The sequence below is a fragment of the Haliotis asinina genome, chromosome 1 (genome assembly GCF_037392515.1).
Source record: "Haliotis asinina isolate JCU_RB_2024 chromosome 1, JCU_Hal_asi_v2, whole genome shotgun sequence".
NCBI classification, from domain to species: domain Eukaryota; kingdom Metazoa; phylum Mollusca; class Gastropoda; order Lepetellida; family Haliotidae; genus Haliotis; species Haliotis asinina.
In genome coordinates, this window is record NC_090280.1 from 75191197 (window position 1) to 75218685 (window position 27489).

A 27489-nucleotide genomic window follows, 5' to 3' on the forward strand; every position below is an offset into this window, starting at 1 on the left:
TTGAGAAGTGCACATGTCAAACCTGAGAGCAGTGTTAAGGGCATTACAGCAGGACTCAAACTGAGGCCAGACAAATGCAAGTTTTTCTTGAAGCAAGTCCCATTCCTAGAGAACATTATAGATGAGAAAGGAATCCACCCAAAGAAGGAAAAGGTCACAGCAATCCAGCAAGCACCAGAACCCAAAAATGTATCTGAATTGAGGTCCTACCTCGGAATGCTGAACGACTACAGAAAGTTCACGCCCAACTTAGCGAGTACAGTAGCACCCCTGTACGACCTTCTACAGAATAATCAAGAGTGGAAATGGTCCAAGAAAGAACAGGAAGCCTTCAAGAAATCCAAGGAGTACTTGATGGATGCGTTTTTCCTAGTTCAATACAGTTTGGACAGACCACTAGTGCTCTCCTGCGATGCTTCACCCTATGGCATAGGAGCAGTTCTACAACACAACGTTGATGGAGAGGAGAGACCAGTCGCATATGCGTCACGAAAGTTGTTCAGCACAGAGCAGAACTACTCACTGCTTGAGAAGGAGGGGCTTGCCATCATCTTTGGAGTGACCAAGTTTAGGCAGTACCTACTAGGCCGAAGCTTCACACTCGTAACTGATCATCGCCCACTGCTCCGACTGTTCTCACCGACGAAAGAAACTCCAGTCATGGCGGCGTCACCCATCAAGAGATGGGGACTGATTCTTGCTTCATTCAACTACAAGATAGAGTAGCGAACATCCAAGCAGAATGCACCAGCTGATGGGTTATCGAGATTGCCACAGGCACCGCTGAAAGATGAAACCACAGAGAACCACACAGAGTTGATTCTACTGGTGAAAAGATTCTGGATGAAATCAGTGGCACGATCAATCTTGTGGTGGCCAGGACTGGACCACAAGACTGAAAACAAAGTCAAACACTGCCTCAACAGCCAAGAGACAGCGAATCAACCTCCCGCAGTTCCACCTACCAACTGGAAAAGGCCTTCATCTCCATGGTCTCGACTTCACATTGACTTCGCAGGACCATTCCAAGGACACACATTCTTAGTGGTCGTTGACGCGCACTCCAAGTGGATGGATGTCATACCACTTCAATCAACGACATCAACTGTCACTCTCGCACAGCACCAAAGCAACCAGCTACGAACGGACAAGCTGAACGAGCAGTTGAATCATTCAAGACGGCGCTGAAGAAAATGAAGAATCAACCAGGTGACACCTCTGACATGCTATAGAGATATTTGTTCTCCTACAGAACAACCCCACATGCAGCAACAGGGTAAACCCCAGCAGAATTGCTCATGCGGTGACAACTACGAACACGATTGTCAGCACTAAGACCTTCAAGAAAAAGTCTGATGTCCAGCAAAGAAGCACCGACTGAGAAAACAGCACAGTTCTTCAATGCAGGTGAGTTCAAGGTGCCCAATGGGTACACGGAACTGTTCTAGAGAGACACGGTGACAGAAACTATCATGTGTCAGTAGGGCAGCAAGTCTGGAAGAGACACATAGATCAAATCAGGTCACGTTCAGCTGATTTGATCCCAGAACTCACTAAAGGTCACAGTGACCTACCTGAAATTCCAGTGACTCTAACCCCTCCAAATCAGCAACTTGAAGTTGTTGATAAACCTGCAAAACCAGCTGTACCAGCAGAGAAACCTGATTTCTCATCAGCGGCTGCACCTGAGACAACCACAGCTCCACAGACATGATACACACAACGAGACCGACATTCACCAAAGACGTTCGAAGTCTGAGGGAGACCTGTGAAATATGACTCTAATTTCTAATGTTAAAGTTCTAGTGTTAAAATTCCCACAAGAAATTTGTGTTAGGTTTACCCCCCCCAAACAAAAATGTCCAGAGACTTTGAAAGTTGTAGGTTTTACATCGCTTTCAGTTAATTATTTTAAAGTTCACATTTTAAAGTTAATCCAAGTTTATTGTAAAATCAAGTTTTTAAGTGTTAAAAACTTTGGAGAGAGTGGAGTAGTGTATGGCACTTAAGAGTACATACAAGTTAACAGTCTAAGGGAGACAACTCTGTAAGACTTAATGCCAGCTCTAATACTAGAGTCAACTACAGTGATGTCCCTTGAATATAGTATGGTGGAATAAACATGGCTGCTGTTATGACATGAATTCTTGTTGTCATTGACTAAGGTCAATCACGGTGGATACACGACAGTATCATTATCTATAACAGTGGAGATAGACCACACTCGCTCACTAACACGTAGGCAGAACAATCATGGCATGTTAAGGTGTTTCTGTGTACCAGTTACAGAGGACATCTAGGACAGCAACTGCATTTATATAGTACTTAGGACCAACTACTCAAATTGTAGTACCACAGTTTGCTCAAGTGATAGGTAAAAGTTGGTGGCCACGGGATTTATTGTAGTAGTGCGGTGGCATTGCTTAACCAAGCAGAGGGTGGTACGGGTACTCAAGTCATTATAGTGTTCGCAGGTCAGTCTGAAGACCAGGTTACAATGTGTGAGATCCCTTTCTGGTGTCATACTGCTGGACTAAAAGTAACTACTCACACACTACTCACTACTACTTACGACCACACACGCAATCAAAACAAAAAACAGACAAATGACCTAGAAAGAAAAAGCAATATTTAATAGTTAAAACTAATAAGAGCCGAAAATATGAAAGAAAAACTCTACTTAAATCTTGTCCGACAAGAGCCAAAAGAAGCAAGGACAAATAGTCCTTTTTGATGCAAAACAGATTTGATCTCAGAATAAGCCAAAGCCTCTAAATAGCCAAAAGGTCCAAAAATGTATAAAGTCACCAGACATATTGTATTTATGATTCAGTGCAATTAATTATTATATGTCAAAAAAACTTCCAAGTTTTCATAATGCAGCTCTAAGTATCCACCCTGCTTCGCTCCTCAAGAATTCAAACATTCACAAGACGTCACTCTAAGTGTCCATCTTCAACATACTCCTCAAGAATCCAAACAATTGCAAGATGCCACTCGAAGTGTCCATCTCAAACACGCTCCTGAAGAATTCAAACACAAGCTGTCACTCAAAGCGTCCATGTTAAACACACTCCTCAAGAATCCAAACAACTGCAAAATGTCACTCGAAGTGTCCATCTTCAACACTCTCCTCAAGAAACCCGGCTATTTCAAGATGTCACACTAAGCGTCTATCTTTTTAAACACACTCCTCAACAGTCCAGACAAATGCAAGATGTCACTCTAAGTGTCCATCTTAAAGTGATAACATGACTATGCACAATTCCAAGATGTCACTCGTAGCATCCATCTCAAACACACTCTGCTCAACAATCCAAACACTTGCAACATGTCACTCTAGCCGTCCACCTCAAACAATCTCCTCAAGAAAGCAGGCAATTTCAAGATGTCACCCTAAGTGTCCCTCTTAAACACACTCCACAAAAATACAAACAATTGCAAAATGTCACTCTAAGTGTCCATCTCAAACACACTTCTCAACAATTCAGGCAATTTCAAGATGTCACTCTAAGCGTCCATCTTGACATGGAACACTCTCCTCAAGAATCCAGACACACGTGAAAGGAAGACTCGAACTGGGGACTGGGTCGGGGTGTCATCATCATCAAGGTTGATGTCAACGAAGTGGGGGGCAGCACGGAGGATAGGGGTAGAGAGAGGGGCAGGGAGATAGGTGGAAGGGGTGGGCAGCTCCGACAAAGGTTCAAGGATGGTCATGTACCTCCCAGTAGGACGCTAACAGGGAGGGAGAAAAGAACATGTACACAGTGACAGAAGATAGAAGTACAGAAAGAAGGTACATGTTCATAAATGATCGACAGAGCTGTACCCATACTGTAAAAAGGATTGTGCTTTAGATGTAGAATTCTTATTGCGTGCACACCTAAACAAACACATGCACACAAACACACACACACACACACACACACACACACACACACACACACACACACACACACACACACACACACACACACATATATTGAGAATTGTGTCCAAATAAATAGTATATGTGCCAGTATGACTTTGCGTTAGTAACAAATACGATGGTTAGATAAAGACACAAAACAGACAACACACAATTTCAGTTTTATAACAACACTATAATAAAAATACTGATTCCCCAAGACACCCACTTGGCGAGGAGGGGCCCAGATGTCAAAGTTCAAAGGGAACCGGATCACGAGGTCAAGGGCTGAGGGAAAAGAAGGAATGAAAGTCTTAGAAATAGCCAAACAACAGAGTGAACCTGGTTCTATCAAAACTGATCATCAGTAATCCAGGACATTACAATGAGTAATCATTAAGCAGTGACACTAGATGTAAATAATTCATTAAGATGATATCAATAAATTATTACCCCCATGTTTTCTGTACACAACCTTTTACTTTAAGCAGATAAGAATCTAGTTTATGTGCTGGTGCTGGCAATGTAGGAAACAAAATTAAGCCGACATAATTGCATAGGGCTGGGTTTTTTTTCTTAAATATCAAAGACAGTGAATAAACACAAAGTCATCGAAACCAATGTTCCCAGGATACAGAAATAAAGTTTCCAGTGTTTATTTCGTTAAAGGGATTAATGTTTTGGGGTTAAGCATTGAGCAATTATTTATCTTCCCACTGTGAGTACAAATGACCAATCTCACAATAAGACTTAGTGGCTTTATTTATTTGGGATGATTTTGACATGTTGATTTGTCATAATCACGGACTGGTCAGACTTTCAATCTTGGTTATCCAAGTACTCGTAGAATCATCAACATACTGGTAGCTGTTGGAGTATGTTTCAGTAGAAACTAGACAAAGCGACACTTCATTCTGACCTCTGCCACTTCTGGTGATTAGTAAGATCTTACAAAACATATACCTAAGGACAACTTCACAACTTTATAAGGCAGCTCAAGAAGAATGTTCATTAACCAGTTCAGCCTGGTTGTAGAAGTAATCGTAAAAGCATCACGACAATGGCCACTGTTCATACTGCCAGTTGTTAACTAAACTTGCAGAATTCTCTAGGGTAACAATAAATAGCTAGCATGATCGGGACACCCATGTAGATATCTTTATCAACATGCTCGGAACTGACTTATCTGGGTGTTCCTGTCAAGACTGTAACACTCAATGTAACACTTACAGTACAGCTGTGAAAAACAGAACATGCTTTGTTATGAATAATCAAACATCAGTGTTCAAGAATAGTGTCTGACCCTCTGACAAATCCTGCAGATTTAGCTGACGGTATGGTGGAAGTCAAGAACCTGCCGGCCCCAATGTCTGACTGTATATATCACAATGACTTTGATTGAAGTACTAGTTGTCATATGTGACGCATGACACTTGTTTGCTGTTTATAAATTGTATGTTTGTTAATTTTTTTCCATGCACATGACATCACAAGAAATGTTAAGTCGGAAATATGCATTCAACTTCTGTTGAATTTTCATTGCGTCAGACAGACATCCGAAACTTACCGGACCCAATGTCCTGTTATTTTGAATCACTATTCGTGAACACTGAAACATTTGGCCTTTTTGTACCCTTTCAAGACAAAATTTATAGGAACCCGGTTAACACTTAAAGGTAGTTGAAAATATCCATTTGTTTAGTCAAATGCAACGACCATCAGTGAGAAATAACGTTTAGTTACATCCCTGCACTGGGAAAGTGATGGAGACTAATGACTTTCATTAAACGTTGACACATTTTGCTAAATATAGGAGCTTTCTAGGACAATTCAGTGGCAGTTAGGGTCATTTAAGGTTAACATTTCCATATATCAAGCTTGTTCAAGTCTGGGCGAACCCTGTACAATCCTACCATGGGCATCCATACATGAAAACCTCAATATCCAAAAGTTATCAGCTTAAAATGTTTATTTATCATATAATTGTGTGGACAGACGTTGTATTCCTGTTGTCTGTAAACACTCTGAAACTTTGAATGGCCTCAATATTAATGGGAAAAAGATGCTAGAACAGGTCAATATTTGATGGCAGTCGGCAAGATGTTCTTAGCTTCCCCTCATCAGAGTGAATGAAGTAAATAAGTCATTAAAGAAACAAAAACAGACAACAATAATTATCCTAGAAATAAAGAAATACCTTGGCTGTAGGAGTTCATAGTGACAATAAATGGTGATGAGCAGATCGTGAGGCAAATGTCAGCAGAAATTCAGCAATATCACAGAGATATGATAGCGTCAAAATGGCGGCATCAAAAGTGAAGCTGTCGTCATAGCGACGTCATAAATCTCGCGAGATAGTCATAGCATTACGTGAAGTTAATGAGTAGTTCTCCCGTACCCTGCGCAATTCAGCTTTACACAGCATTCATTGCAAGTCACATTTACCCATCACTCTGCAATATTTTAGCTATATGGAAGCGGTCTGTATATAATGGAGTCTTGACTATACAATTCAGTGATCAACAGCATAAACATCGATCTACCACACAGATACGATGACATGTGTAAACCAAGTACACCCCCACCCCACCCCACCCCACCCTAAATTACCCGTGGGGTAGCCTAGTTGCTAGAGTGCTCGTTCGTCACGCCGAAGACCCGGGTTCCATTAACTACATGTGAAAAATATCTGAAACGAATTTCTAGTGTCCACCGCCATGATATTGCTGGAATATTGTTAAACGGGGCGCAGAACCTAACACTCTCACCACTTACCTACTTACCACTTTGGTTTGTTCTTTAACGCCGCACTCAGAGATACATTTCACCTATATGGAAACGGTATCTAAATAATCGTGTCTGGACAATCCACTGATCATCAGCATAAGCATCGAAATTGAGGTGTATGATGGTACATGTGTCAACCAAGTCGCCGACACTGACCACACGATCACCTTAGTCGATTATGGTTTCTAGATTATTGGCATAAAATAGGAAGAAAAGGAGCCCTGGGACGTCCTTCTTCTTCAGGGACGAAAGACATCTGCAGTGAAAAAAATGACGATAATTAATTCGATTTTCACAATACAATTACAGATTGTTAAAAGAGAATGTTTTGACTATTATACACGTGTATCACACAGTGACTGTATCGCCTCAGGATTTCCTTCCATACGGAGCTCACACTCTAACACATAGTCAAAATTGGTTCGATTAACTTCACTCACTCATACAAGTGATACTTACACAGAAACATATTGAACCGAGCTGTTCAGGAACACAACGTATACGCTTCAATGAATTTTGTCACGCACACATTGTGATCACCCAATCCTGACTAGAAAGGCGAGGATCAAATCTGCAAATACTCAGTGTTTCTGGGACAGTGTCTACACGTCAGAGGGGTGTCTTCTCACACTGAAGGGGTGCCAGAACTACACCCGTCCGTGTCAAGGCCTGCATCACTGCAGGCTCCCCACAGAGAAGGAATGACAGTACCCTATCCGTACGTGTCCATGACTGATGCTTTAGCTTCCCACACCGAAGGAGTGACAGTGCCATACCCGTACGTGTCAATGGCTGATACTTTAGCTCTCTACACTGAAGGGGTGACTGCACCATACCCGTACGTGTCAGTGACTAATACCTTACTCCCACACTGAATCGGTGACAGTACCATACCCGTACGTGTCCATGACTGATGTTTTACCTAGGCATACTGAAGGGGTGACAGTACCATATCGGTACGTGTCAGTGACTGTTACTTTAACTCCCCACACTAAAGGGGTGACAGTAATATACCCGTACGTGTCAATGATTCATGCTTTATCTCCCCACACTGAAGGGTCGACAGCGCCACAGCCGTACGTGTCAATGACTGATGCTTTAGCTCCCCACACTGAAATGGTGACAGCGCCATACCCGTATGTGTCCATGGCTATGCTTTTTTAGCTCCCCATACTAAAGGGGTCACAGTACCATATCCGCAGATTTCCTCACAGACGATGATGACAAACCGACACACAGAGAAAAGGGAGTTCGACCACATTCACTCACTCACACAAATGGTAGCTACACCCAAACAGTTGATACTGAGCCATACAGAAACACATCATTATGTACCCAATAAAGACATGAAACTTTGTTTAAGAGTAATCAATTTTAGAAATCAGTGCGAGTATACAAACTCCTAGTTTTTCCTCAAAACTGTAATTACACACACATAAACAGACATGGAGGAAATGCCCAACTGTTTGAAAAATTATCTAGAGCTCTCCGTACGTGTGCATGACTGATGTCTTAGCTACACACACTGAAGGGGTGGTAGCACCATACCCGTACGTGTCAATGACTGATACTTTAGTCCCATACTGAAGGGTCGACAGCACCATACCCGTACGTGTCAATGACTGATGCTTTAACTCCCCACACTGAAATAGTGACAGCGCCATACCCGTACGTGTCCATGACTATGATGTTTTAGCTCCCCATACTAAAGGGGTCACAGTACTATATCCGCAGATTTCCTCACAGACGATGATGACAAACCCACACACAGACAAAAGGGGGTTCGACCACATTCACTCACTCACACAAATGGTAGCTACACTCAAGCAGTTGATACTGAGCCATAAAGAAACACATCAGTTACGTTTCAACACATTTTATTACATTTCAGTGACACGTGCTCACAACAGACGCGATACATATATCAGCTAGAAAGGTTTGGTATGACGCTGGCTGCTCTGTGATAAGGCTCTAGTTATTTGAGGGTCGCCTATCTTCAACCTGTGGACAGAAAAGAAAACAATCATAAAGACCAGTGATCAAAAGAAAGCTACTTGCAACTTCCCGACTACATCATTAGTGTCAATTAATCACTGGCACACTAGATATAGGATTTCTAGATTTCTGCTTTATCCAGTACATAAAATTCAAAGTTCTGAGAACATTTTCCCTCCTGTATATCTTTGGAAACTGGAAATTGTTGAAAAAGATCACACGTATATTTGTACATTTAACGCACATTTTGATGTCCCAGGACACGTGTATGATCCAACATACTTACAACTACTGGCATGCTGATGGAGCCATGCATTAATACACTATCTCAAATGGCATCTAACGTTGTTACTTTTCATGTGATGTTTCGGGATTTTGCATGAAGGTTTCGATAAATGTGGTCTCGACTCTCAAATACGGCAAACTCCTCAACAAAATGGAATCGTGTAGAAAGAAAAACAACTTAAAACCCCGGTGACAAATTCTCCCAGAAGACGGTAGAGTAGACTTCTGCCGTCACCCGCCACCTTGCTGTCACGTCATGACCATGATGAGTCATTGCTGAGGCAAGCAACTTATGTTTTCACTGATTCAGTCATTACTGCAAAATATTTACTCATAAGACATATTCATGTTCAAGGGAAACTACAGTTCTGGCCACTGTCAGTATCGTACTCGCATTCATTGTCCTGGCATGGTATCATTATCTATAACAGTGGAGATAAACCACACTCGCTCTCTAACACATAGGCAGAACAATCATGGCATGTTAAGGTGTTTATGTGTACCAGTTACAGAGGACATCTAGGACAGCAACTGCGTTTATATAGTACTTAGGACCAACTACTCAAATTGTAGTACTACGGTTTGATCAAGTGACAGGTAAAGGGGTGTCCACGGGATTTATTGTAGTAGTGCGGTGGCATTGCTTAACCTAGCAGAGGGTGTTACGGGTACTCAAGTCATTATAGTGTTCGCAGGTCAGTCTGAAGACCAGGTTACAATATGTGAGATCCATTTCTGGTGTCATACTGCTGGACTAAAAGTAACTACTCAAACACTACTCACTACTACTTACGACCACACACGAAATCAAAACAAAAAAACAGACAAATGACCTAGAAAGATAAAGCAATATTTAATAGTTAAAACTGATAAGAGCCGAAAATATGAAAGATAAACTCTACTTAAATCTTGTCCGACAAGAGCCAAAAGAAGCAAGGACAAATACTCCTTTATGATGCAAAACATATTTGATCTAAGAATAAGCTAAAGCCACTAAATAGTCAAAAGGTCCAGAAAACGTCCAAATGGTCCAAAAAATGTATAAAGTCACAAGACATACAGTATTTATGATTCAGTGCCATTAATTATTATATGTCAAAGCTTCCAAATTTTCAAAATGCAACTCTAAGTATCCACCCTGCTTCACTCCTCAAGAATTCAAACAATCAAAAAGTGTCACTGTAAGTGTCCATCTTCAACACACCCTTCAAGAATCCAAACAATTGCAACACTATCCTCAAGAATCCAAACACAAGCTCTCACTCGAAGCGTCCATCTTCAACACTCTCCTCAGGAAACCCGCCTATTTCAAGATGTCACACTAAGCGTCCATCTTAAACACACTCCTCAACAATCCAAACAAATGCAAGATGTCACTCTAAGCGTCCATCTTAAAGTAATAACATACTCCTCAAAAACGCAGGCAATTTCAAGATGTCACTCGAAGCGTCCATCTTAAACACGCTCCTCAAGAGTCCAAACAATTAGTATCCACCCTGCTTCACTCCTCAAGAATTCAAACAATCAAAAAGTGTCACTGTAAGTGTCCATCTTAAACACACTTCTCAACAATCCAAACAATTGCAAAATGTCACTCTAAGCGTCCATCTCAAACACACTCCTCAACAATCCAGGCAATTTAAAGATGTCACTCTAAGCGTCCATCTTGACACGAAACACTCTCCTCAAGAATCCAGACACACGTGAAAGGAAGACTCGAACGGGGGACTGGGTCGGGGTGTCGTCATCATCAAGGTTGATGTCAACGAAGTGGGGGGCATCACGGAGGATAGGGGTAGAGAGAGGGGCAGGGAGAGAGGTGGAAGGGGTGGGCAGCTCCGACAGGGGTTCAAGGATGGTCATGTACCTCCCAGTAGGACGCTAACAGGGAGGGAGAAAAAAACATGTACACAGTGACACAAGATGGAAGTACAGAAGGAGGGTACATGTTCATAAATGATCGACAGAGCTGTACCCATACTGTAAAAAGGATTGTGCTTTAGATGTAGAATTCTTATTGCGTGCACACCTAAACAAACACATGCACACACACACACACACACACACATATTGAGAATTGTGTCCAAATAAATAGTATATGTGGCAGTATGACTTTGCGTTAGTAACAAATACGATGGTTAGATAAAGACACAAAACAGACAACACACAATTTCAGTTTTATAACAACACTATAATAAAAATACTGATTCCCCAAGACACCCACTTGGCGAGGAGGGGCCCAGATGTCAAAGTTCAAAGGGAACCGGATCACGAGGTCAAGGGCTGAGGGAAAAGAAGGAATGAAAGTCTTAGAAATAGCCAAACAGCAGAGTGAACCTGGTTCTATCAAAACTGATCATCAGTAATCCAGGACATTACAATGAGTAATCATTAAGCAGTGACACTAGATGTAAATAATTCATTAAGATGATATCAATAAATTATTACCCCATGTTTTCTGTACACAACCTTTCACTTTAAGCAGATAAGAATCTAGTTTATGTGCTGGTGCTGGCAATGTAGGAAACAAAATTAAGCCGACATAATTGCATAGGGCTGGGTTTTTTTTCTTAAATATCAAAGACAGTGAATAGACACAAAGTCATCCAAACCAATGTCCCAAGTATACAGAAATAAAGTTTCCAGTGTTTATTTCGCGTCGTTAAAGGGATTAATGTTTTGGGGTTAAGCATTGAGCAATTATTTATCTTCCCACTGTGAGTACAAATGACCAATCTCACAATAAGACTTAGTGGCTTTATTTATTTGGGATGATTTTGACATGTTGATTTGTCATAATCACGGACTGGTCAGACTTTCAATCTTGGTTATCCAAGTACTCGCAGAATCATCAACATACTGGTAGCTGTTGGAGTATGTTTCAGTAGAAACTAGACAAAGCGACACTTCATTCTGACCTCTGCCACTTCTGGTGATTAGTAAGATCTTACAAAACATATACCTAAGGACAACTTCACAACTTTATAAGGCAGCTCAAGAAGAATGTTCATTAACCAGTTCAGCCTGGTTTTAGAAGCACTCCTAAAAGCATCACGACACTGGCCACTGTTCATACTGCCAGTTGTTAACTAAACTTGCAGAATTCTCTAGGGTAACAATAAATAGCTAGCATGATCGGGACACCCATGTAGATATCTTTATCAACATGCTCGGAACTGACTTATCTGGGCGTTCCTGTCAAGACTGTAACACTCAATGTAACACTTACAGTACAGCTGTGAAAAACAGAACATGCTTTGTTATGAATAATCAAACATTTAGCCTTTTTGTACCTTTTCAAGACAAAATTCATATGAACTCGGTTAACACATAAAAGTAGTTGAAAATATCCATTTGGTTAGTCAAATGCAACGACCATCAGTGAGAAATAACGTTTAGTTACATCTCTGTACTGGGAAAGTTTTGATTCGTGATCGAGACTAATGACTGTCATTACGTAATACTTTTAGAAGTATTTCATTAAAAGGTGACACATTTTGCTAAATATAGGAGCTTTCTAGGACAATTCAGTGGCAGTTAGGGTCATTTAAGGTTAACATTTCCATATATCAAGCTTGTTCAAGTCTGGGCGAACCCTGTACAATCCTACCATGGGCATCCATACAAGAAAACCTCAATATCCAAAAGTTATCAGCTTAAAATGTTTACTTATTATATAATTGTGTGGACAGACGTTGTATTCCTGTTGTCTGTAAACACTCTGAAACTTTGAATGGCCTCAATATTAATGGGAAAAAGATGCTAGAACAGGTCAATATTTGATGGCAGTCGGCAAGATGTTCTTAGCTTCCCCACATCAGAGTGAATGAAGTAAATAAGTCATTAAAGAAAGAAAAACAGACAACAATAATTATCCTAGAAATAAAGAAATACCTTGGCTGTAGGAGTTCATAGTGACAATAAATGGTGATGAGCAGATCGTGAGGCAAATGTCAGCAGAAATTCAGCAATATCACAGAGGTATGATAGCGTCAAAATGGCGGCATCAAAAGTGAAGCTGTCGTCATAGCGACGTCATAAATCTCGCGAGATAGTCATAGCATTACGTGAAGTTAATGAGTAGTTCTCCCGTACCCTGCGCAATTCAGCTTTACACAGCATTCATTGCAAGTCACATTTACCCATCACTCTGCAATATTTTAGCTATATGGAAGCGGTCTGTATATAATGGAGTCTTGACTATACAATTCAGTGATCAACAGCATAAACATCGATCTACCACACAGATACGATGACATGTGTAAACCAAGTACACACCCACCCCACCCCACCCCACCCCACCCCGCCCTAAATTACCCGTGGGGTAGCCTAGTTGCTAGAGTGCTCGTTCGTCACGCCGAAGACCCGGGTTCCATTAACTACATGTGAAAAATATCTGAAACGAATTTCTAGTGTCCACCGCCATGATATTGCTGGAATATTGTTAAACGGGGCGCAGAACCTAACACTCTCACCACTTACCTACTTACCACTTTGGTTTGTTCTTTAACGCCGCACTCAGAGATACATTTCACCTATATGGAAACGGTATCTAAATAATCGTGTCTGGACAATCCACTGATCATCAGCATAAGCATCGAACTACGCAATTGAGGTGTATGATGGTACATGTGTCAACCAAGTCGCCGACACTGACCACACGATCACCTTAGTCGATTATGGTTTCTAGATTATTGGCATAAAATAGGAAGAAAAGGAGCCCTGGGACGTCCTTCTTCTTCAGGGACGAAAGACATCTGCAGTGAAAAAAATGACGATAATTAATTCGATTTTCACAATACAATTACAGATTCTTAAAAGAGAATGTTTTGACTATTATACACGTGTATCACACAGTGACTGTATCGCCTCAGGATTTCCTTCCATACGGAGCTCACACTCTAACACATAGTCAAAATTGGTTCGATTAACTTCACTCACTCATACAAGTGATACTTACACAGAAACATATTGAACCGAGCTGTTCAGGAACACAACGTATACGCTTCAATGAATTTTGTCACGCACACATTGTGATCACCCAATCCTGACTAGAAAGGCGAGGATCAAATCTGCAAATACTCAGTGTTTCTTGGACAGTGTCTACACGTCAGAGGGGTGTCTTCTCATACTGAAGGGGTGCCAGAACTACACCCGTCCGTGTCAAGGCCTGCATCACTGCAGGCTCCCCACAGAGAAGGAATGACAGTACCCTATCCGTACGTGTCCATGACTGATGCTTTAGCTTCCCACACCGAAGGAGTGACAGTGCCATACCGGTACGTGTCAATACCTGATACTTTAGCTCTCTACACTGAAGGGGTGACTACAACATAGCCGTACGTGTCAATAACTGATACCTTAGTCCCACACTGAATCGGTGACAGTACCATACCCGTACGTGTCCATGACTGATGTTTTAGCTAGACATACTGAAGGGGTGACAGTACCATATCGGTACGTGTCAGTGACTGTTACTTTAACTCCCCACACTAAAGGGGTGACAGTAATATACCCGTACGTGTGAATGATTCATGCTTTATCTCCCCACACTGAAGGGTCGACAGCGCCACAACCGTACGTGTCAATGACTGATGCTTTAACTCCCCACACTGAAATGGTGACAGCGCCATACCCGTATGTGTCCATGGCTATGCTTTTTTAGCTCCCCATACTAAAGGGGTCACAGTACCATATCCGCAGATTTCCTCACAGACGATGATGACAAACCGACACACAGACAAAAGGGAGTTCGACCACATTCACTCACTCACACAAATGGTAGCTACACCCAAACAGTTGATACTGAGCCATACAGAAACACATCATTATGTACCCAATAAAGACATGAAACTTTGTTTAAGAGTACTCAATTTTAGAAATCAGTGCGAGTATACAAACTCCTAGTTTTTCCTCAATCCTGCAATTACGCACACATAAACAGACATGGAGGAAATGCCCAACTGTTTGAAAAATTATCTAGAGCTCTCCGTACGTGTGCATGACTGATGTCTTAGCTACACACACTGAAGGGGTGGTAGCACCATACCCGTACGTGTCAATGACTGATACTTTAGTCCCATACTGAAGGGTCGACAGCACCATACCCGTACGTGTCAATGACTGATGCTTTAACTCCCCACACTGAAATAGTGACAGCGCCATACCCGTACGTGTCCATGACTATGATGTTTTAGCTCCCCATACTAAAGGGGTCACAGTACTATATCCGCAGATTTCCTCACAGACGATGATGACAAACCGACACACAGACAAAAGGGAGTTCGACTACATTCACTCACTCACACAAATGGTAGCTACACCCAAACAGTTGATACTGAGCCATAAAGAAACACATCAGTTACGTTTCAACACATTTTATTACATTTCAGTGACGTGCTCACAACAGACGCGATACATATATCAGCTAGAAAGGTTTGGTATGACGCTGGCTGCTCTGTGATAAGTCTTTAGTTATTTGAGGGTCGCCTATCTTCAACCTGTGGACAGAAAAGAAAACAATCATAAAGACCAGTGATCAAAACAAAGCTACTTGCAACTTCCCGACTACATCATTAGTGTCAATTAATCACTGGCACACTAGATATAGGATTTCTAGAGTTCTGCTTTATCCAGTACATAAAATTCAAAGTTCTGAGAACATTTTCCCTCCTGTATACCTTTGGAAACTGGAAATTGTTGAAAAGGATCACATGCATTTATACCTTTGTACATTTAACGCACATTTTGATGTCCCAGGACACGTGTATGATCCAACATACTTACAACTATTGGCATGCTGATGGAGCCATGCATTAATACACTATCTCAAATGGCATCTAACGTTGTTACTTTTCATGTGATGTTTCGGGATTTTGCATGGAGGTTTCGATAAATGTGGTCTCGACTCTCAAATACGGCAAACTGCTCAACAAAATGGAATCGTGTAGAAAGAAAAACAACTTAAAACCCCGGTGACAAATTCTCCCAGAAGACGGTAGAGTAGACTTCTGCCGTCACCCGCCACCTTGCTGTCACGTCATGACCATGATGAGTCGTTGCTGAGGCAAGCAACTTATGTTTTCACTGATTCATTACTGCAAAATATTTACTCATAAGACACATTCATGTTCAAGGAAAACTACAGTTCTGGCCACTGTCAGTATCGCACTCGCATTCATTGTCCTGGCATGGTATCATTATCTATAACAGTGGAGATAAACCACACTCGCTCTCTAACACATAGGCAGAACAATCATGGCATGTTAAGGTGTTTATGTGTACCAGTTACAGAGGACATCTAGGACAGCAACTGCGTTTATATAGTACTTAGGACCAACTACTCAAATTGTAGTACTACGGTTTGATCAAGTGACAGGTAAAGGGGTGTCCACGGGATTTATTGTAGTAGTGCGGTGGCATTGCTTAACCTAGCAGAGGGTGTTACGGGTACTCAAGTCATTATAGTGTTCGCAGGTCAGTCTGAAGACCAGGTTACAATATGTGAGATCCATTTCTGGTGTCATACTGCTGGACTAAAAGTAACTACTCAAACACTACTCACTACTACTTACGACCACACACGAAATCAAAACAAAAAAACAGACAAATGACCTAGAAAGATAAAGCAATATTTAATAGTTAAAACTGGTAAGAGTCGAAAATATGAAAGATAAACTCTACTTAAATCTTGTCCGACAAGAGCCAAAAGAAGCAAGGACAAATACTCCTTTATGATGCAAAACATATTTGATCTAAGAATAAGCTAAAGCCACTAAATAGTCAAAAGGTCCAGAAAACGTCCAAATGGTCCAAAAAATGTATAAAGTCACAAGACATACAGTATTTATGATTCAGTGCCATTAATTATTATATGTCAAAGCTTCCAAATTTTCAAAATGCAACTCTAAGTATCCACCCTGCTTCACTCCTCAAGAATTCAAACAATCAAAAAGTGTCACTGTAAGTGTCCATCTTCAACACACCCTTCAAGAATCCAAACAATTGCAACACTATCCTCAAGAATCCAAACACAAGCTCTCACTCGAAGCGTCCATCTTCAACACTCTCCTCAGGAAACCCGCCTATTTCAAGATGTCACACTAAGCGTCCATCTTAAACACACTCCTCAACAATCCAAACAAATGCAAGATGTCACTCTAAGCGTCCATCTTAAAGTAATAACATACTCCTCAAAAACGCAGGCAATTTCAAGATGTCACTCGAAGCGTCCATCTTAAACACGCTCCTCAAGAGTCCAAACAATTAGTATCCACCCTGCTTCACTCCTCAAGAATTCAAACAATCAAAAAGTGTCACTGTAAGTGTCCATCTTAAACACACTTCTCAACAATCCAAACAATTGCAAAATGTCACTCTAAGCGTCCATCTCAAACAAACTCCTCAACAATCCAGGCAATTTAAAGATGTCACTCTAAGCGTCCATCTTGACACGAAACACTCTCCTCAAGAATCCAGACACACGTGAAAGGAAGACTCGAACGGGGGACTGGGTCGGGGTGTCGTCATCATCAAGGTTGATGTCAACGAAGTGGGGGGCATCACGGAGGATAGGGGTAGAGAGAGGGGCAGGGAGAGAGGTGGAAGGGGTGGGCAGCTCCGACAGGGGTTCAAGGATGGTCATGTACCTCCCAGTAGGACGCTAACAGGGAGGGAGAAAAAAACATGTACACAGTGACACAAGATGGAAGTACAGAAGGAGGGTACATGTTCATAAATGATCGACAGAGCTGTACCCATACTGTAAAAAGGATTGTGCTTTAGATGTAGAATTCTTATTGCGTGCACACCTAAACAAACACATGCACACACACACACACACACACACACACACACACACACACACACACACACACATATTGAGAATTGTGTCCAAATAAATAGTATATGTGGCAGTATGACTTTGCGTTAGTAACAAATACGATGGTTAGATAAAGACACAAAACAGACAACACACAATTTCAGTTTTATAACAACACTATAATAAAAATACTGATTCCCCAAGACACCCACTTGGCGAGGAGGGGCCCAGATGTCAAAGTTCAAAGGGAACCGGATCACGAGGTCAAGGGCTGAGGGAAAAGAAGGAATGAAAGTCTTAGAAATAGCCAAACAGCAGAGTGAACCTGGTTCTATCAAAACTGATCATCAGTAATCCAGGACATTACAATGAGTAATCATTAAGCAGTGACACTAGATGTAAATAATTCATTAAGATGATATCAATAAATTATTACCCCATGTTTTCTGTACACAACCTTTTACTTTAAGCAGATAAGAATCTAGTTTGTGTGCTGGTGCTGGCAATGTAGGAAACAAAATTAAGCCGACATAATTGCATAGGGCTGGGTTTTTTTTCTTAAATATCAAAGACAGTGAATAGACACAAAGTCATCCAAACCAATGTCCCAAGTATACAGAAATAAAGTTTCCAGTGTTTATTTCGTTAAAGGGATTAATGTTTTGGGGTTAAGCATTGAGCAATTATTTATCTTCCCACTGTGAGTACAAATGACCAATCTCACAATAAGACTTAGTGGCTTTATTTATTTGGGATGATTTTGACATGTTGATTTGTCATAATCACGGACTGGTCAGACTTTCAATCTTGGTTATCCAAGTACTCGCAGAATCATCAACATACTGGTAGCTGTTGGAGTATGTTTCAGTAGAAACTAGACAAAGCGACACTTCATTCTGACCTCTGCCACTTCTGGTGATTAGTAAGATCTTACAAAACATATACCTAAGGACAACTTCACAACTTTATAAGGCAGCTCAAGAAGAATGTTCATTAACCAGTTCAGCCTGGTTTTAGAAGCACTCCTAAAAGCATCACGACACTGGCCACTGTTCATACTGCCAGTTGTTAACTAAACTTGCAGAATTCTCTAGGGTAACAATAAATAGCTAGCATGATCGGGACACCCATGTAGATATCTTTATCAACATGCTCGGAACTGACTTATCTGGGCGTTCCTGTCAAGACTGTAACACTCAATGTAACACTTACAGTACAGCTGTGAAAAACAGAACATGCTTTGTTATGAATAATCAAACATTTAGCCTTTTTGTACCTTTTCAAGACAAAATTCATATGAACTCGGTTAACACATAAAAGTAGTTGAAAATATCCATTTGGTTAGTCAAATGCAACGACCATCAGTGAGAAATAACGTTTAGTTACATCTCTGTACTGGGAAAGTTTTGATTCGTGATCGAGACTAATGACTGTCATTACGTAATACTTTTAGAAGTATTTCATTAAAAGGTGACACATTTTGCTAAATATAGGAGCTTTCTAGGACAATTCAGTGGCAGTTAGGGTCATTTAAGGTTAACATTTCCATATATCAAACTTGTTCAAGTCTGGGCGAACCCTGTACAATCCTACCATGGGCATCCATACAAGAAAACCTCAATATCCAAAAGTTATCAGCTTAAAATGTTTATTTATCATATAATTGTGTCGACAGACGTTGTATTCCTGTTGTCTGTAAACACTCTGAAACTTTGAATGGCCTCAATATTAATGGGAAAAAGATGCTAGAACAGGTCAATATTTGATGGCAGTCGGCAAGATGTTCTTAGCTTCCCCACATCAGAGTGAATGAAGTAAATAAGTCATTAAAGAAAGAAAAACAGACAACAATAATTATCCTAGAAATAAAGAAATACCTTGGCTGTAGGAGTTCATAGTGACAATAAATGGTGATGAGCAGATCGTGAGGCAAATGTCAGCAGAAATTCAGCAATATCACAGAGGTATGATAGCGTCAAAATGGCGGCATCAAAAGTGAAGCTGTCGTCATAGCGACGTCATAAATCTCGCGAGATAGTCATAGCATTACGTGAAGTTAATGAGTAGTTCTCCCGTACCCTGCGCAATTCAGCTTTACACAGCATTCATTGCAAGTCACATTTACCCATCACTCTGCAATATTTTAGCTATATGGAAGCGGTCTGTATATAATGGAGTCTTGACTATACAATTCAGTGATCAACAGCATAAACATCGATCTACCACACAGATACGATGACATGTGTAAACCAATTACACACCCACCCCACCCCACCCCACCCCGCCCTAAATTACCCGTGGGGTAGCCTAGTTGCTAGAGTGCTCGTTCGTCACGCCGAAGACCCGGGTTCCATTAACTACATGTGAAAAATATCTGAAACGAATTTCTAGTGTCCACCGCCATGATATTGCTGGAATATTGTTAAACGGGGCGCAGAACCTAACACTCTCACCACTTACCTACTTACCACTTTGGTTTGTTCTTTAACGCCGCACTCAGAGATACATTTCACCTATATGGAAACGGTATCTAAATAATCGTGTCTGGACAATCCACTGATCATCAGCATAAGCATCGAACTACGCAATTGAGGTGTATGATGGTACATGTGTCAACCAAGTCGCCGACACTGACCACACGATCACCTTAGTCGATTATGGTTTCTAGATTATTGGCATAAAATAGGAAGAAAAGGAGCCCTGGGACGTCCTTCTTCTTCAGGGACGAAAGACATCTGCAGTGAAAAAAATGACGATAATTAATTCGATTTTCACAATACAATTACAGATTGTTAAAAGAGAATGTTTTGACTATTATACACGTGTATCACACAGTGACTGTATCGCCTCAGGATTTCCTTCCATACGGAGCTCACACTCTAACACATAGTCAAAATTGGTTCGATTAACTTCACTCACTCATACAAGTGATACTTACACAGAAACATATTGAACCGAGCTGTTCAGGAACACAACGTATACGCTTCAATGAATTTTGTCACGCACACATTGTGATCACCCAATCCTGACTAGAAAGGCGAGGATCAAATCTGCAAATACTCAGTGTTTCTCGGACAGTGTCTACACGTCAGAGGGGTGTCTTCTCATACTGAAGGGGTGCCAGAACTACACCCGTCCGTGTCAAGGCCTGCATCACTGCAGGCTCACCACAGAGAAGGAATGACAGTACCCTATCCGTACGTGTCCATGACTGATGCTTTAGCTTCCCACACCGAAGGAGTGACAGTGCCATACCCGTACGTGTCAATGGCTGATACTTTAGCTCTCTACACTGAAGGGGTGACTGCACCATACCCGTACGTGTCAATGACTAATACCTTACTCCCACACTGAATCGGTGACAGTACCATACCCGTACGTGTCCATGACTGATGTTTTACCTAGGCATACTGAAGGGGTGACAGTACCATATCGGTACGTGTCAGTGACTGTTACTTTAACTCCCCACACTAAAGGGGTGACAGTAATATACCCGTACGTGTGAATGATTCATGCTTTATCTCCCCACACTGAAGGGTCGACAGCGCCACAACCGTACGTGTCAATGACTGATGCTTTAACTCCCCACACTGAAATGGTGACAGCGCCATACCCGTATGTGTCCATGGCTATGCTTTTTTAGCTCCCCATACTAAAGGGGTCACAGTACCTCACAGACGATGATGACAAACCGACACACAGAGAAAAGGGAGTTCGACCACATTCACTCACTCACACAAATGGTAGCTACACCCAAACAGTTGATACTGAGCCATACAGAAACACATCATTATGTACCCAATAAAGACATGAAACTTTGTTTAAGAGTACTCAATTTTAGAAATCAGTGCGAGTATACAAACTCCTAGTTTTTCCTCAAAACTGCAATTACGCACACATAAACAGACATGGAGGAAATGCCCAACTGTTTGAAAAATTATCTAGAGCTCTCCGTACGTGTGCATGACTGATGTCTTAGCTACACACACTGAAGGGGTGGTAGCACCATACCCGTACGTGTCAATGACTGATACTTTAGTCCCATACTGAAGGGTCGACAGCACCATACCCGTACGTGTCAATGACTGATGCTTTAACTCCCCACACTGAAATAGTGACAGCGCCATACCCGTACGTGTCCATGACTATGATGTTTTAGCTCCCCATACTAAAGGGGTCACAGTACTATATCCGCAGATTTCCTCACAGACGATGATGACAAACCGACACACAGACAAAAGGGAGTTCGACCACATTCACTCACTCACACAAATGGTAGCTACACCCAAACAGTTGATACTGAGCCATAAAGAAACACATCAGTTACGTTTCAACACATTTTATTACATTTCACTGACACGTGTTCACGACAGACGCGATACTTATATCAACTAGGCAGGTTTGGTATGACGCTGGCTGCTCTGTGATAAGTCTCTGGTTACTTGAGGGTCGCCTATCAACCTGTGGACAGAAAAGAAAACAGTCATAAAGACCAGTGATCAAAACAAAGCCACTTGCAAGTTCCCGACTACATCATTAGTGTCAATTAATCACTGGCACACTAGATATAGGATTTCTAGAGTTCTGCTTTATCCAGTGCATAAAATTCAAAGTTCTGAGAACATTTTCCCTCCTGTATACCTTTGGAAACTGGAAATTGTTGAAAAGGATCACATGCATTTATACCTTTGTACATTTAACGCACATTTTGATGTCCCAGGACACGTGTATGATCCAACATACTTACAACTATTGGCATGCTGATGGAGCCATGCATTAATACACTATCTCAAATGGCATCTAACGTTGTTACTTTTCATGTGATGTTTCGGGATTTTGCATGGAGGTTTTGATAAATGTGGTCTCGACTCTCAAATACGGCAAACTGCTCAACAAAATGGAATCGTGTAGAAAGAAAAACAACTTAAAACCCCGGTGACAAATTCTCCCAGAAGACGGTAGAGTAGACTTCTGCCGTCACCCGCCACCTTGCTGTCACGTCATGACCATGATGAGTCGTTGCTGAGGCAAGCAACTTATGTTTTCACTGATTCATTACTGCAAAATATTTACTCATAAGACACATTCATGTTCAAGGAAAACTACAGTTCTGGCCACTGTCAGTATCGCACTCGCATTCATTGTCCTGGCATGGTATCATTATCTATAACAGTGGAGATAAACCACACTCGCTCTCTAACACATAGGCAGAACAATCATGGCATGTTAAGGTGTTTATGTGTACCAGTTACAGAGGACATCTAGGACAGCAACTGCGTTTATATAGTACTTAGGACCAACTACTCAAATTGTAGTACTACGGTTTGATCAAGTGACAGGTAAAGGGGTGTCCACGGGATTTATTGTAGTAGTGCGGTGGCATTGCTTAACCTAGCAGAGGGTGTTACGGGTACTCAAGTCATTATAGTGTTCGCAGGTCAGTCTGAAGACCAGGTTACAATATGTGAGATCCATTTCTGGTGTCATACTGCTGGACTAAAAGTAACTACTCAAACACTACTCACTACTACTTACGACCACACACGAAATCAAAACAAAAAAACAGACAAATGACCTAGAAAGATAAAGCAATATTTAATAGTTAAAACTGGTAAGAGCCGAAAATATGAAAGATAAACTCTACTTAAATCTTGTCCGACAAGAGCCAAAAGAAGCAAGGACAAATACTCCTTTATGATGCAAAACATATTTGATCTAAGAATAAGCTAAAGCCACTAAATAGTCAAAAGGTCCAGAAAACGTCCAAATGGTCCAAAAAATGTATAAAGTCACAAGACATACAGTATTTATGATTCAGTGCCATTAATTATTATATGTCAAAGCTTCCAAATTTTCAAAATGCAACTCTAAGTATCCACCCTGCTTCACTCCTCAAGAATTCAAACAATCAAAAAGTGTCACTGTAAGTGTCCATCTTCAACACACCCTTCAAGAATCCAAACAATTGCAACACTATCCTCAAGAATCCAAACACAAGCTCTCACTCGAAGCGTCCATCTTCAACACTCTCCTCAGGAAACCCGCCTATTTCAAGATGTCACACTAAGCGTCCATCTTAAACACACTCCTCAACAATCCAAACAAATGCAAGATGTCACTCTAAGCGTCCATCTTAAAGTAATAACATACTCCTCAAAAACGCAGGCAATTTCAAGATGTCACTCGAAGCGTCCATCTTAAACACGCTCCTCAAGAGTCCAAACAATTAGTATCCACCCTGCTTCACTCCTCAAGAATTCAAACAATCAAAAAGTGTCACTGTAAGTGTCCATCTTAAACACACTTCTCAACAATCCAAACAATTGCAAAATGTCACTCTAAGCGTCCATCTCAAACAAACTCCTCAACAATCCAGGCAATTTAAAGATGTCACTCTAAGCGTCCATCTTGACACGAAACACTCTCCTCAAGAATCCAGACACACGTGAAAGGAAGACTCGAACGGGGGACTGGGTCGGGGTGTCGTCATCATCAAGGTTGATGTCAACGAAGTGGGGGGCATCACGGAGGATAGGGGTAGAGAGAGGGGCAGGGAGAGAGGTGGAAGGGGTGGGCAGCTCCGACAGGGGTTCAAGGATGGTCATGTACCTCCCAGTAGGACGCTAACAGGGAGGGAGAAAAAAACATGTACACAGTGACACAAGATGGAAGTACAGAAGGAGGGTACATGTTCATAAATGATCGACAGAGCTGTACCCATACTGTAAAAAGGATTGTGCTTTAGATGTAGAATTCTTATTGCGTGCACACCTAAACAAACACATGCACACACACACACACACACACACACACACACACACACACACACACACACACACACACACACACACATATTGAGAATTGTGTCCAAATAAATAGTATATGTGGCAGTATGACTTTGCGTTAGTAACAAATACGATGGTTAGATAAAGACACAAAACAGACAACACACAATTTCAGTTTTATAACAACACTATAATAAAAATACTGATTCCCCAAGACACCCACTTGGCGAGGAGGGGCCCAGATGTCAAAGTTCAAAGGGAACCGGATCACGAGGTCAAGGGCTGAGGGAAAAGAAGGAATGAAAGTCTTAGAAATAGCCAAACAGCAGAGTGAACCTGGTTCTATCAAAACTGATCATCAGTAATCCAGGACATTACAATGAGTAATCATTAAGCAGTGACACTAGATGTAAATAATTCATTAAGATGATATCAATAAATTATTACCCCATGTTTTCTGTACACAACCTTTTACTTTAAGCAGATAAGAATCTAGTTTGTGTGCTGGTGCTGGCAATGTAGGAAACAAAATTAAGCCGACATAATTGCATAGGGCTGGGTTTTTTTTCTTAAATATCAAAGACAGTGAATAGACACAAAGTCATCCAAACCAATGTCCCAAGTATACAGAAATAAAGTTTCCAGTGTTTATTTCGTTAAAGGGATTAATGTTTTGGGGTTAAGCATTGAGCAATTATTTATCTTCCCACTGTGAGTACAAATGACCAATCTCACAATAAGACTTAGTGGCTTTATTTATTTGGGATGATTTTGACATGTTGATTTGTCATAATCACGGACTGGTCAGACTTTCAATCTTGGTTATCCAAGTACTCGCAGAATCATCAACATACTGGTAGCTGTTGGAGTATGTTTCAGTAGAAACTAGACAAAGCGACACTTCATTCTGACCTCTGCCACTTCTGGTGATTAGTAAGATCTTACAAAACATATACCTAAGGACAACTTCACAACTTTATAAGGCAGCTCAAGAAGAATGTTCATTAACCAGTTCAGCCTGGTTTTAGAAGCACTCCTAAAAGCATCACGACACTGGCCACTGTTCATACTGCCAGTTGTTAACTAAACTTGCAGAATTCTCTAGGGTAACAATAAATAGCTAGCATGATCGGGACACCCATGTAGATATCTTTATCAACATGCTCGGAACTGACTTATCTGGGCGTTCCTGTCAAGACTGTAACACTCAATGTAACACTTACAGTACAGCTGTGAAAAACAGAACATGCTTTGTTATGAATAATCAAACATTTAGCCTTTTTGTACCTTTTCAAGACAAAATTCATATGAACTCGGTTAACACATAAAAGTAGTTGAAAATATCCATTTGGTTAGTCAAATGCAACGACCATCAGTGAGAAATAACGTTTAGTTACATCTCTGTACTGGGAAAGTTTTGATTCGTGATCGAGACTAATGACTGTCATTACGTAATACTTTTAGAAGTATTTCATTAAAAGGTGACACATTTTGCTAAATATAGGAGCTTTCTAGGACAATTCAGTGGCAGTTAGGGTCATTTAAGGTTAACATTTCCATATATCAAGCTTGTTCAAGTCTGGGCGAACCCTGTACAATCCTACCATGGGCATCCATACAAGAAAACCTCAATATCCAAAAGTTATCAGCTTAAAATGTTTATTTATCATATAATTGTGTCGACAGACGTTGTATTCCTGTTGTCTGTAAACACTCTGAAACTTTGAATGGCCTCAATATTAATGGGAAAAAGATGCTAGAACAGGTCAATATTTGATGGCAGTCGGCAAGATGTTCTTAGCTTCCCCACATCAGAGTGAATGAAGTAAATAAGTCATTAAAGAAAGAAAAACAGACAACAATAATTATCCTAGAAATAAAGAAATACCTTGGCTGTAGGAGTTCATAGTGACAATAAATGGTGATGAGCAGATCGTGAGGCAAATGTCAGCAGAAATTCAGCAATATCACAGAGATATGATAGCGTCAAAATGGCGGCATCAAAAGTGAAGCTGTCGTCATAGCGACGTCATAAATCTCGCGAGATAGTCATAGCATTACGTGAAGTTAATGAGTAGTTCTCCCGTACCCTGCGCAATTCAGCTTTACACAGCATTCATTGCAAGTCACATTTACCCATCACTCTGCAATATTTTAGCTATATGGAAGCGGTCTGTATATAATGGAGTCTTGACTATACAATTCAGTGATCAACAGCATAAACATCGATCTACCACACAGATACGATGACATGTGTAAACCAATTACACACCCACCCCACCCCACCCCACCCCGCCCTAAATTACCCGTGGGGTAGCCTAGTTGCTAGAGTGCTCGTTCGTCACGCCGAAGACCCGGGTTCCATTAACTACATGTGAAAAATATCTGAAACGAATTTCTAGTGTCCACCGCCATGATATTGCTGGAATATTGTTAAACGGGGCGCAGAACCTAACACTCTCACCACTTACCTATTTACCACTTTGGTTTGTTCTTTAACGCCGCACTCAGAGATACATTTCACCTATATGGAAACGGTATCTAAATAATCGTGTCTGGACAATCCACTGATCATCAGCATAAGCATCGAACTACGCAATTGAGGTGTATGATGGTACATGTGTCAACCAAGTCGCCGACACTGACCACACGATCACCTTAGTCGATTATGGTTTCTAGATTATTGGCATAAAATAGGAAGAAAAGGAGCCCTGGGACGTCCTTCTTCTTCAGGGACGAAAGACATCTGCAGTGAAAAAAATGACGATAATTAATTCGATTTTCACAATACAATTACAGATTGTTAAAAGAGAATGTTTTGACTATTATACACGTGTATCACACAGTGACTGTATCGCCTCAGGATTTCCTTCCATACGGAGCTCACACTCTAACACATAGTCAAA

General features: G+C 41.1%; 4 protein-coding genes across 4 annotated transcripts; all 4 read right to left on the reverse strand.

Moving 5' to 3' along the window:
- Positions 1–3510: 3510 nt before the first annotated feature.
- Positions 3511–6192, reverse strand: LOC137282623 (uncharacterized). The gene is made up of 3 exons (XM_067814406.1): positions 6108–6192; positions 4140–4198; positions 3511–3738 (listed from the first exon to the last, which is right to left on the reverse strand). Exons 1-3 carry the CDS (start codon positions 6124–6126, stop codon positions 3511–3513), a joined length of 306 nt encoding a protein of 101 aa, XP_067670507.1. The 5' UTR covers positions 6127–6192.
- A 4438-nt stretch (positions 6193–10630) lies between these two features.
- On the reverse strand, positions 10631–12956 carry LOC137282630 (uncharacterized). The gene is made up of 3 exons (XM_067814417.1): positions 12872–12956; positions 11202–11260; positions 10631–10858 (listed from the first exon to the last, which is right to left on the reverse strand). Exons 1-3 carry the CDS (start codon positions 12888–12890, stop codon positions 10631–10633), a joined length of 306 nt encoding a protein of 101 aa, XP_067670518.1. The 5' UTR covers positions 12891–12956.
- Positions 12957–17411: 4455 nt separating this feature from the next.
- LOC137282640 (uncharacterized) lies at positions 17412–19760 on the reverse strand. The gene is made up of 3 exons (XM_067814429.1): positions 19676–19760; positions 18011–18069; positions 17412–17639 (listed from the first exon to the last, which is right to left on the reverse strand). Exons 1-3 carry the CDS (start codon positions 19692–19694, stop codon positions 17412–17414), a joined length of 306 nt encoding a protein of 101 aa, XP_067670530.1. The 5' UTR covers positions 19695–19760.
- Positions 19761–24193: 4433 nt separating this feature from the next.
- Positions 24194–26556, reverse strand: LOC137282649 (uncharacterized). The gene is made up of 3 exons (XM_067814440.1): positions 26472–26556; positions 24807–24865; positions 24194–24421 (listed from the first exon to the last, which is right to left on the reverse strand). Exons 1-3 carry the CDS (start codon positions 26488–26490, stop codon positions 24194–24196), a joined length of 306 nt encoding a protein of 101 aa, XP_067670541.1. The 5' UTR covers positions 26491–26556.
- Between the last annotated feature and the right edge of the window lie 933 nt (positions 26557–27489).